Here is a 12260-nt window from a genome sequence, read left to right as displayed (position 1 = left end):
AAAATTTGACATGAGAAGATTGGATAAATGTTGCCTGGTCTGATGAGTCTTGATTTCTGCTCTGACATGCAGATGGTCGGGTCAGAATTTGGCATAAATAGCATGAAAGGATGGATCCATGCTGCCTCATGTCAGCTGTGCAGACTAGTGGTGGTGGTGTCACTGTGGGGGGGAGTGGCGGTATTTTCTTGCTGAAACGTTACATAGTGTGTGTGTGTGTGTGTGTGTGTGTGTGTGTGTGTGTGTGTGTGTGTGTGTGTGTGTGTGTGTGTGTGAGAGAACAACTTGAAACAAACTGCAGCAATAAGGGCAAACTAGTGCACAGTTATGTTTACGTGAGCGTTATTTTGTATGCATTTGTACAGTTCCATAACTGTGAGAATACATTGATAGCATTTAACTCTAGTAACAGGCATTTGTACCAGTAAGCATGAAAAAGTAGGGAAAAGAACTAGTATGTAAGCACTGACTAGTACTGTAAAGTATATGTGTATATAGAGCAATCGTGGCTCAAGAGTTCGCAGTTCATCCTGTAATTGGAAGGTTGCCAGATTGAGCCCCGCCTCCGACAGTCTCGGTCGTTGTGTCCCGGGGCAAGACACTTCACCCGTTGCCTACTGGTGGTGGTCAGAGGGCCCGGTGGCGCCAGTGTCCGGCAGCCTCGCCTCTGTCAGTGCGCCCCAGGGCAGCTGTGGCTACAATGTAGCTGCCATCACCAGTGTGTGAATGTGTGAATGACTGAATGTAGTGTAAAGCTCTTTGGGGTCCTTGGGGACTAAGTAAAGCGCTGTACAAATACAGGCCATTTACTGTGCGTGTGTTTATGCTCAAGTGTATGAATAAATTAGTCAGTTTTAAACAGTTGCAATTTAAACAGTAGAAGAGTGGCACTATATTTATATATTTATAAAGAATTTCAAACAACAATTAATTGATGCTCAAAGCAGGTTTATTTAATTAATATCCAGATTTCCAATTAGTTCCCAATTCATTCAGCAGCAAATCACATCACCACTCACTTCAAGGCTGTATGTATTATTGTAAGGTAGACCCTACAATAGTACATACAGAGAACCCAACAATCATATGACCCCCTATGAGCAAGCACTTTGGCGACAGTGGGAAGGAAAAACTCCCTTTTTACAGGAAGAAACCTCCGGCAGAACCAGGCTCAGGTCGGGGCGGCCATCTGCTGCGACCGGTTGGGGTGAGAGAAGGAAGACGTTTGTTGTAGGTCTGATTGAAGGACTGATGTGATGGTAAGTTGTCTGCTGTTCCGCTTTGAATATTGAGAGATTAGTTGATGGATTTCAAGCCAAATTGTGCCCAAGTTTAAGACCACATTCACTGGTTGTTTTTGTTGATGTTATTGTTTTGGGCTTTTTTTCCACAAGAATTTCTAGCTCCCCTAGAATTCTGGCCACCCAAACGATGATTGCTGCTGAGAGAGCACAAGGTTTTGTCCCCCTGTACTATTCATGTCCGTGCAGGGGGTTCTCCTTGAGAGGCCAGGGTCGAAAAAGGGATGCTTCAGAACCTCCGAGGGTGTTATGCGCTGATTTGCATCCAAGGCCAACATTTCTTTGATTAGCCTTACAAATAATGTTTGGCCATTTTCCGGTCCTCGCCTAACCTTCAGCAGTTGTTCGAGGTCATCGAGACGCTTAAGTTTTATATATCGAGTTTCCTTGGATCGATAATCTGTCTCGTATTGAAATTGTTCTTGGGTCTTAAATGTCCAGCGCTGTTCGTTGTGGTTATCCTCGATGAAATAGCTGTCAGTGTACAAGCCAGACTCTAGAAGATGATCTGGTAGCTGACCCTGGGTTTCAATTATGAATTTCAAAACGTCATAATCGTCTTCCCCAGGATAGAGAGGCACCCCTGTAGCAAGCTCCACAGCTACCAGCCCCAGAGACCACATGTCGATTGCTTTGTCGTATGGAATGCCAAGCATAACCTCAGGTGCACAATAACCAATTGTCCCCACACGGTCACCAGGAATCACTGCAGAAGCAGGACATGCGAGGCCAAAGTCTATGAGTTTGACTTTGACGGGAGACTCACTGCGGTTCACAACCATGATGTTTCCAGGTTTGAGGTCAGCATGCACTATTCCCACAGAACCCAGGTGGAACAGAGCATTTGCGAGCTGATGCAAAATTGGCCTGATTTCTCTCATTGGGAGACCTCGGTTATTCCGGTCCCCAATGTAGTCTGACAGGCTTTGGTCGAGGAGTTCGAAATTCAAGCAAATGCGCTCTCCGTCGAGGAAATAGCCGTTCCATTCGACAATGTTGCACCTGTCTGGATCCAAGCGTCGTAGCTGCTCCAGGATGAAAATTTCCAGTTTTGCCTGGAGCAGAATTTCAGGGTCGCTCTTGTTGACTTTAATAGCAACCGTTTTGTTGTTTTTTGTATCGCGACATCTGGTTACCAAACCAAAGCCTCCTTCTCCAAGGAAGGCCTCTACCACGTGGTGATCTCCTAAAATGGTCCCTTTCGTTATTTGAAGATCATCTTCAGAGGCAGATGGGTTGGCTGAGGTGTTGATGTCTCTTTTTTGAGGAAATTCAACTGAGTTTTGGAAACTGCAGCTGAATTTTTGCGATCCATGACTTTTCCAGCTTGAAGGCTGCTGAGAGAGCACAAGGAGTTCTCCCCCTGTACTATTCATGTCCGTGCAGGGGGTTCTCCTTGAGAGGCCAGGGTCGAAAAAGGGATGCTTCAGAACCTCCGAGGGTGTTATGCGCTGATTTGCATCCAAGGCCAACATTTCTTTGATTAGCCTTACAAATAATGTTTGGCCATTTTCCGGTCCTCGCCTAACTTTCAGCAGTTGTTCGAGGTCATCGAGACACTTAAGTTTTATCGATCGAGTTTCCTTGGATCGATAATCTGTCTCGTATTGAAATTGTTCTGGGGTCTTAAATGTCCAGCGCTGTTCGTTGTGGTTATCCTCGATGAAATAGCTGTCAGTGTACAAGCCAGACTCTAGAAGATGATCTGGTAGCTGACCCTGAGTTTCAATTATGAATTTCAAAACGTCATAATCGTCTTCCCCAGGATAGAGAGGCACCCCTGTAGCAAGCTCCACAGCTACCAGCCCCAGAGACCACATGTCAATTGCTTCATCATATGGAGTGCCAAGCATAATCTCAGGTGCACAATAACCAATTGTCCCCACACAGTCACCAGGAATCACTGCAGAGGTGTTACATGCGATGCCAAAGTCTATAAGTTTGACTCTGACTTGAGACTCACTGCGGTTCACAACCATGATGTTGACAGGTTTGAGGTCAGCATGCACTATTCCCACAGAACCCAGGTGGAATAGAGCATTTGCGAGCTGATGCAAAATTGGCCTGATTTCTCTCATTGGGAGACCTTGGTTATTCCGGTCCCCTATGTAGTCTGACAGGCTTTGGTCGAGGAGTTCGAAATTCAAGCAAATGCGCTCTCCATCGAGGAAATAGCCGTTCCATTCGACAATGTTGCACCTGTCTGGATCCAAGCGTCGTAGCTGCTCCAGGATGAAAATTTCCAGTTTTGCCTGGAGCAGAATTTCAGGGTCGCTCTTGTTGACTTTAATAGCAACAGTTTTGTTGTTTTTTGTATCGCGACATTTCGTTACAACACCAAAGCTTCCTTCTCCAAGGAAAGCCTCCACCATGTGGTGATCTCCCAAAATGGTCCCTTTAGATATTCCAAGCTCATCTGAGCCGAAGGATGGGTTGGCTGACATGGTGTAATGTGTCTGTTTGCGCTGTGGATTGGTGAGAAACAAAACTGAACTTGTTTTGGTTTCTCTCGTAAATTGCTCTCAAAACTTCTCGAAAGGGTTTCAGTTGCTGCAGGTCAACGTCCGTTAAGCATAAAGTAACAGGTGAGCGCTCCTATTTATGGGTTTTGGGATCAAAGCAAAGTTATGACGTCAGAAAGGATCAAAGCAAAGTTACCGCGTCACAAGCGATCGAAGCGATTCTAATATGTGCGCATGCGCACATATGAGAAGCGATCGAAGGGATTCTAATATGTGCGCATGCGCACATATGAGAAGTGATCGAAGGGATTCTCATATGTGCGCATGCGCACACGTGCTTGTTTGTGTAATATTGTTCACACTAAACTTGACCCTAATCAATTTAATATCAGTCAATCAAAGAAAATGTTAGTTTTGGAAAATTTTAAAATGACATAACTGACAGTTAAAACATTTTTTGTTCATGTATTTGTATTTGTATTGTCTTCGGGGTTTTTTTTGCATACCATGTCAAGCTTTTCTGTATATAGTCATGTCGTAGATTTCGGAGCAAACAAGAAATTGAATTGGATTTTAATATTGCAGTGCTTGGATTTCGGATTTGGTGCTTAAAACTTCTTGAAACTGTAACCGTATTTCATTCACCACAAATAACTATCTGATTGAATAGTTTTCTTATCAGATAGAGAAATAAAACGAGTCGCAAAGTCTAAAAGCAACATTTCTCTGCCTGGGCTGTACCTCTGCACGTTAGTCTGTTTCAGTGTGTGACCCCTCACCCCCTCCCTGATCAGTCGGGGGTGAGTGCGCTAATGTGCCTGGAGGCCGTTTTAATGAGTGTTTGCTGGAAAACGAAAAATACAAGAAGGATTTGTACGTTTTCACAACGGGGGAGTTTGCGTAAGTACTAGTAAATAATTTTCTCGAGTGTGTACGTTACACATGTTATTTGTTTCAAATTGGTATTATTATTTTGCTAGCTAGCAAACTCGCGGGATAAAGGATTGAAGTGCACTCAGTGCGATACAATACGGTGGCGCTATTCTAACAGTTAGTTATTGCAGGGTAACTTGTAGAATATGCTGTGAATTGAACCAAGATTACACAGCAGTAGCAGTAATACGAGTTACTTCCCTCAAGTGAAAGCGTTAAACGTTAGCCCGATGCTTAACTAGCCAACGTCAGGCTTTCTGATTGAAAGCTAAAAGCGACGTTGTCACCAAGTAAACAGAATAGTGATGATATTTTTGTGTATCGCTGCAGCCTTTTCAAGTATTAACCTGGTGTCTTTGGGAACAGCTTAGGGGGAAATGACGGTAATATGACTGAACCATATGGGAACAAAGAATAGGCACTTTTTTGTGCTACCGAAGTTTCCTCGCTTTCATTCAAAATCTGTTTATCATGAAACAATTGAAACATAATGGCTTCAAGCTGACATTGAGGCCTGTGGGGCACTATCAGCCACTGAGACAGTAGACAAGTGACTATTTCACACTTTAAGGCTGCCTGTTTATTTAAGGGAGATGAACATTATAACTGTACATAATAATATCAATGATGATAGATTAAATAAATGGGTTTTTGAAAGACGCTTGTGCATTTTTAAAGTCTAAAGTGTTGAATTGATCTGAGTATGTCATCTGTTCAAAGCCTCTCCCAGTCAGTGCTGTTCTCTATGCCTGTCTTACTCTACATGATGTTATTAGCACAAACACTTTAAAGGTGATAATTAGGTCTACAACAATAACACAGACTGCAATGTAGTTAAGCATCTTACAGTTAGTTTTGAATGAATGAACTTAAAAAACAACACAAGCAAAGATCTGTCTCCTCCTGTTTTTTGTGTCACATAAGAAAGAAGCATCAATATCTGATGAGAAGACTTATTATTAATTTGGCCTTTCACGTGGTCTTATTCAGGTGATGCGAAGTGAAATATGCATCCTTTTTATGGTAATGTGCTGGAAAATGTTGAAAATGGACATTAAACGTGCTCACAAAGTGCTTGAATTTGACCCTGAAAGGTGTATGAAGCCAGAAAAAGTCACACTTGGAGTAAAAACCTCTCATAGCGAGTTAATCATATTCAATTGATTTGATGCTTTCAGCACAAAATTTAGCCACACAGTCAGGACAGCGTCTGATTTACCTTCATCGGTAAACGTGTTTATGCAGTACATAGTAACAGTGTGGCTGAGTCCTCTGGTTCAAATCAGTTCCAGTACATTTGGAGATGTAAGTCTTAACCTTTCACATGCATCGGGAAGGAAAAAACATTTAATCTTCACAGTACTGCCGAAGTGCAGCGATACATTGTGAAGTGCACATTTCCATTTCTCATACAGTACCGAGCAAAAGTCTTGAACCACCCCCTTATTTTTTCATGTTTTGCCAGGTCAGTCTGTGTTAACGGTGTTATTAACTGCATTCTTCAACTAAAGAAGTGAGAACAAATGATGTGGGCTTTTGTTTTTTTGCAATAGGCTGCAAGTGAATGTGTACAGATACAATTTAAAATTGGTTCTTTGTTAAGTTTTCTGGTCCTTTCCATGACTTAGGTGTCTGTTTATGTTTGAATGTTTCAGAGATTAGTGTGAAGGGTCTTAACAGACAAAAAGTGGTCAAATACAAGCCCTGGATTAAAAATCAGAAACACTTTAAAAAGCCTGGAGAGCTATTCCTTAATACCACTTTAAAGATTACAGGGAAGTCCGGATCCCTGGAAGCAAATGAGGGATGGCTCAAGACTTTTGCACAGTGCTGTACATGTCATGTTCCCTGTTTTATAGCTCAGCTCAAACTGACACGTTCTCACTAACTGCTTCTCATTTTCTCCACAGTAAACTTTAACCACTTCCAGATACTGCGGGCCATCGGGAAAGGAAGCTTTGGAAAGGTAATGCAGCCTCCATTTTTCACGCCACTTGTATATTGTTTGCCCTTAATTACCCACCACGGTCGTCATCTCTAAAGAATCAGTGCAAGCGAAGCGAAATGTGCTGGGATTACACTTCAGTTCTCGTGTGCTGCTGTTATTTAATAACAGTTATAAATGCAGCTTATGCAATTATTTCTATAAAGTCAGTTAGAGGAGAGCCAATTTCTATTTCATCTCACTCAATCTAGGTGGGAATTTTGACCCCACGTCTCAATTTAATTACACAGCACATTGAACGTCTGGATGAGACTTCAGTAATGAATTCAGGACTGTGTGTGTGTGTGTGAGAGACACAATTGGGGCTGCAGAGATTGGAATAGTTTACCTTCATTTTAAATATCACTGCCCTGTGCACATTGTCGGCTTTAAAATTCAAACTTAAAGAGTTTGTAAGTAAACTGGCTGAGATGAGACAGACGATGCACCGGGTCCTCGTCTGAGTGCTTTCAGTTGTGCTGTCTCTGTTGCCCAGCCATGCACACACAGACACTGTGCTACACTTACACAGTGAGACAGATGCTCACAGAGACGTCCAGATACATTTTGTCCTTGCTGGAGGTCATCTTGTGTTTTTTGGCCCACTGTGGCCTCACACCGAGCTCCTGCTGTTTTTTGAACACTTTAACAGCACCAGTCTTTAGCTTCCTGTTGAACACACTTAAGTGGGGGAGGTGTTATTATTAGTGGTAAATGATTTGTGTATTTGTTGGATGCACCTCAGAGCAACAGGAAACATGACACGACACGCTCCAGTAACCTGCAGTCTTTACAGTGAGGACACACAAACATTAACCCTCTGCTCCTTACAGAAACTCTCTAAATCCTGTAAGTTTCTTGACTGCCACTTGGAAAGTTGAAACTTCAGCTCCCTCCACAGATTTTCTACAGTACTGATGTCTGGAGACTGACTAGACCACTCCATGATCTTATAGCACTTCTCCACTAGTACATACTCAGATCAGCTTGCTGTGACTCAACTCATTTTCCATTACAATCAAGTACCACCTAATGTGCGTGGGGTCATTACAGCAAAGCGGCCCAATGTCCATGTTGTCATTTATGAGCAACACGAATGCCACAACAAAGGAAGACGTCGCAGCGATGATGTATCTGTGGCTTTTTGTCACACTTGGAAACCACGGTGTTGTGCAGCTATTTGCCTTGTTGCAGGGTTTTAAAAAAACTGCAGTTTTGATTTTAGTGAAAGACACCGTCTCATGACTCATTGAGTGCCGCGACTGACGAGCCAATCCGTGGCCTGCAGTCTGACGATGTCACAATTCCTGACTGCTTGGAACCCCGACTAAGTCGTCCTGTAGCCCACATCATAATGTTTCCATCTCTCTGCTTGACTGCGGGGATGCTACTTTTTGCATCACACTCGTATTTCAAAAGGTCAGTTAAAGCCACATAATTGGAATTTGGTTTCATCTCCCCACAGCACTTTCTCCAAAGTCTTCCCTGAATCATTTAGATGTTCACTGGCACTTGAGATGGGCCTATACATGTTTCTCCTTGAACAGGTAGCTACCCTATGTTAGCCTAGCTTTCTATCACTGATGCTCTGTGTGTATGCTGCTGCCTCTCGTCTCGTGTTACTTAAAAAATTAACCCCACAGCTTCAATAACCGTATCTAAAAATCTCTCAGTGAAAGTTACGGTTGTAGGTTTGGAAACATTTTGGGGTAGCCAGTGTTAAATAGAGACAGGGCCACATTCTTTATCTAGTCATTGTAATGAAAGAAGCACATTAAAAACTATATGAGAGTTTGCTTTTAACAAGCATGTAATGACTCTACTTAGTTTAGGTAGTCTTAGGGAGTCAAACTGAAAGTAGCATTTTGTGGATGTTTTCCCTGCTGCCCGATCCCATCAGTCTCTTAAAGCATCATTTTTATGCGCCCTGGTGTGACAGTGGTTTCATGGCGCTACAGGTTACCTGAGCACATCAGGTATATTACGGTTGAAAACCAGTGCCCGGCCTTCCAGTGGGTGTTCGACCCCTCGTGCACAGCTCAGGAGTCTAAACGACCCAGCAGTTATGGACATGTGTGTTTTTGGTGTGCTGTCCCTCGTTCTCCCTGCTTGCAGGTATATCTGTGTTTGTGTGTGGATGCCGGAGTTTCTGAGAGCACCTGTTTACAGGCACCTTCAGGCCTGGTGGGTGTGGCCCTGCCAGGTGGTTGGCCACCAGGGCCGTGCAGAGAGGTTTAAAGGGGCGGGTGCTCAAAGTTAAAAAAGGGGCACATTGAACCAGGCTGAATAACAACAACACACATTCATCAAGAATCTAATATGGGAAGGGCAGGGCTGTGTTGATCTGGGACTGTAGACATTAAAAAGTCCATAGGAGAGATGGTAGCTGATTAAACAAGGGTCATGAGATAATAACAAAATGCAAAGATTGGTGACAGCGCTTGGAACCATAAGGCAACAAAAAACTGTGAGAAATAATTTAGGCTCTGCCTGTGAATCACTCTTTGCTTCTCTTCTTCCTTCCTTCCCATCATTTCATATATCACTCTCCACTTGCTGTCTATCTGAGAACAAGGCACAACTTGCTATTGCAATAAACTATAATCTAATTATCCACACCTAACAACTCCTGCACTTAATCTATAATAAAATGATGACAGAAAAATGTTATAGCCCTGCCTTTAGTAGCCTCACACAGCTCCTGCTGTTTCCTCCTCATGTCCTTACCAGCCATGTCTGCACAATGTTATATCATGAGTAATATTTTTAAAAAATCCATCTAAATAAAACACACACATGCACGCACACACAGTGACATTTTAGACCTTCTTCAGAATACTGTATATACTATGGGCATCGCACTGATCCAGAATCCTTACATTATTATTTATTACTAGAGCTACAATAATAAAGCAATGAGGAGGGGGAAGTAATAAATATGAAATAATGTATTTAGCTGGAGGAGGTGGCTGGGGAGAGGGAGGTCTGGGCCTCTTTGCTTAGGCTGCTGCCCCCGCGACCCGGCCTCGGATAAAGCGGATGAAGATGGATGGATGGATAATGTGTTTATGATGATTCCATTTGTTTCACTATCCACTCTGTGCAGGGCAAAGCTTATTACATTTTTAAACTGTAGAGATCCAATCATTTTACTGCTGTAAAATCCAAATTTTGTCTTATTTAAAATATAAATCTAATATAATCTGCTTCTTAATGTATGTTCTTTAAAATACAGCATGTTTTTAATATATTATAATTATTATGTGGACATGCATATTAGATCATTTTTAGTGAAATATAATCCCTCCAGAAAGGCAGGAAAAGCCCGGAAACTTACTTTAAAACTAAATATGTTCCTAAAACGGTGACAGAGCTACAGACCCATGACAGCCTTACACAGGTAGCCAGCAGCTATGACCAGCACTACTTGTGCAGTTAATAAAAGGACAGGTAATGTTTGTGGCGCTGTTGCACACACAGCACGCTCGTTTGTTTCAGTTCGTCAGTTGCAACAAGACAGCTTACCAACGTGTACGTAATAAGCTGATACTCCTGTGTGCTACACACTACAGTGTACGCTGTACACCTACTTACTGGTTGTGTCGCATCAGTCTGTGTCTCTGAGTTAACTTGTGTTTCTCCTACAGCTCCGGACTGTTAAAAATGCGCGTGCTCTTTGTGAGCTCGTTCCCGGCTCGTAACCAGCGCGTTCTGCCGTCAAGGGCGATCATTGGTTAAATGTGATCATGTGACTGATGCAAGCCAGATCCTTTTATTTAGCAAAACTGTGATTAATAGTTAAATATTATTGTTGAGGAGCACAGACAGGACTCCGCACGCACACACACATAAAAAAATAAAAAAATAAAAAAATTTTTTTTAAAAGTTGCCTCAACAAAAGGGCACTTTGGGCAAACATCAGGAAAGGGGCGGGTGCTCAAGCCCCTCTAGCCCCCCCCTCTGCACGTGCCTGTTGGCCACACTTGAAGACCATCACGCAGCTGATCAAGCCTTGTCGGAGGAGCTACTTAAGAATGCGGTGGCGCTCTCTCTGACGCTGGATCATTGCGTGACTTCACGTTAGTCTCTCGGCCAGTCAGTACGGATAGTCTGCCGCATTGTATGTGTCTTACGGCTGCCTGTTTGTTATCTCCCCAGGAGAAGCGTGGAGATGAGAGGGCAGCGAGCACGGGGTGCTCAGACACTGAGGAGCGGAGACAAGGAACACTAGCACTGGGAAGAGGACATTTCACGGGAGTCGGGAACGCACTGCGGATTTATTGTTATTTTCCATTCACTGTAAATAAACGCACTGCTTGCATTCAGAGCTCCGTGCCTGGCTCCTCCTTCCTCACATCCCCACGGTTGACGCTGGCCAACCGTGACAAATAGCTTTTCTTAGATTCATTATTAGTTCAACATTGACAAATAGTAGTTGACTAATATCAGGAGCCAAAAAGAAAACAAAAAACAAACTAAATAAATATTTCAGACGCTGAAAATAAATTATTACGGTTGTTTAAATTTGCTGTCAGCAAGTTAGGTCTAATGCATGTAGTCAATCTAATGAATCAATATTACATGTAAAAAGTACAGAACTGAAAATGAAACTAAAATATAACGGTAAATGAACTGGTTCTTGTATAAAACCTTTCTACTCTCTACAACTTGCCTCATTCATGCACTCACTTTTTTCTATGCTTTTTCTCTGTAAGTGCTTTCTATCTAACATTAATACGCATTCATCCTCCCGATGGATGCATCGGAGAGCAACTTGGGGTTAGCGTCTTGCCCAAGGATATTTGGCATGCAGGCTGGAGCAGGCGGGGATTGAACCAGCAACTTTCTGATTAGTAGGTTTCCTGCTCTACCTGAGCTACAGACACCCCAATTTGTGGTGCTCTGGAAACAACACGTTCTCATCCCAACAGGTAACGATGCTATGTGACAAATCATCGGTATGTGTAAATGTGTTTTTTGTTCTAATCATGAATCGCTTTGTAAAACAAGACCTGATAGGGTTAAGGTTAAAGTTATGGTTAGAGTTAATGTTAGGGATAGGGCTGGAATGGACGGCTGGAGCCTCTCCTCCAAGTGTGTGTTACTGCCGCCATCAGCATTCTGTTGTATTCTGTTGTCTGCTTTTCTCTGTAAGCGCTTCGAGCCTGTACTTTTTTGCTTTAGCTGAGTAATGAAGTTGAATCAGTACTTTAACTTTCACTGGAACAATAGTATTTTTACTTCTACTTAAGTGGAGAATGTCTGATCTTTTGCCAACTCTGGCCGTCTCTCAGTCTTGGAATACCCACTTGTTGTCCAGCGGTGTCCTGGGAATATGGGAACTAGACAGACTGGGGAAACAATGGGAGGAGACACAAAGATGGAATCACTTTTACCATCTTTTATGTATTTGCTGGTCGTCTTATTTCTTCTATTTTGCAAGCACAGTGTTGCAATCATTGTCTTTGTGGTACAATGACACAGGTAGAATGCAGGTGTTTTCATGTAACACGATGCCAGAAAGATGAGTAATGTGTTTTGAAGAGAAGATAAAACATCATGTTTGAACAAAGATAAGCA

General features: G+C 42.8%; 1 protein-coding gene and 1 long non-coding RNA gene across 2 annotated transcripts; one reads left to right on the top strand and one right to left on the bottom strand.

Moving 5' to 3' along the window:
- Nucleotides 1–1408: 1408 nt before the first annotated feature.
- LOC146675712 (uncharacterized) lies at nucleotides 1409–3842 on the bottom strand. Its single transcript, XM_085401181.1, has one exon. The coding sequence runs from the start codon at nucleotides 3743–3745 to the stop codon at nucleotides 1409–1411; it is 2337 nt and encodes a 778-aa protein (XP_085257307.1). The 5' UTR covers nucleotides 3746–3842.
- A 708-nt stretch (nucleotides 3843–4550) lies between these two features.
- LOC146675711 (uncharacterized) lies at nucleotides 4551–11899 on the top strand. The gene is made up of 3 exons (XR_014910317.1): nucleotides 4551–4663; nucleotides 6607–6662; nucleotides 10839–11899. It is a non-coding gene; the product is annotated as an uncharacterized LOC146675711 (long non-coding RNA).
- Nucleotides 11900–12260: the final 361 nt, after the last annotated feature.

The sequence above is a fragment of the Rhamphochromis longiceps genome, linkage group LG3 (genome assembly GCF_057381845.1).
Source record: "Rhamphochromis longiceps isolate RC_006_pf linkage group LG3, R_longiceps_female_GT1.1, whole genome shotgun sequence".
Taxonomy (NCBI): Eukaryota; Metazoa; Chordata; class Actinopteri; order Cichliformes; family Cichlidae; genus Rhamphochromis; species Rhamphochromis longiceps.
This window is presented reverse-complemented; position numbering and strand designations above follow the sequence as displayed.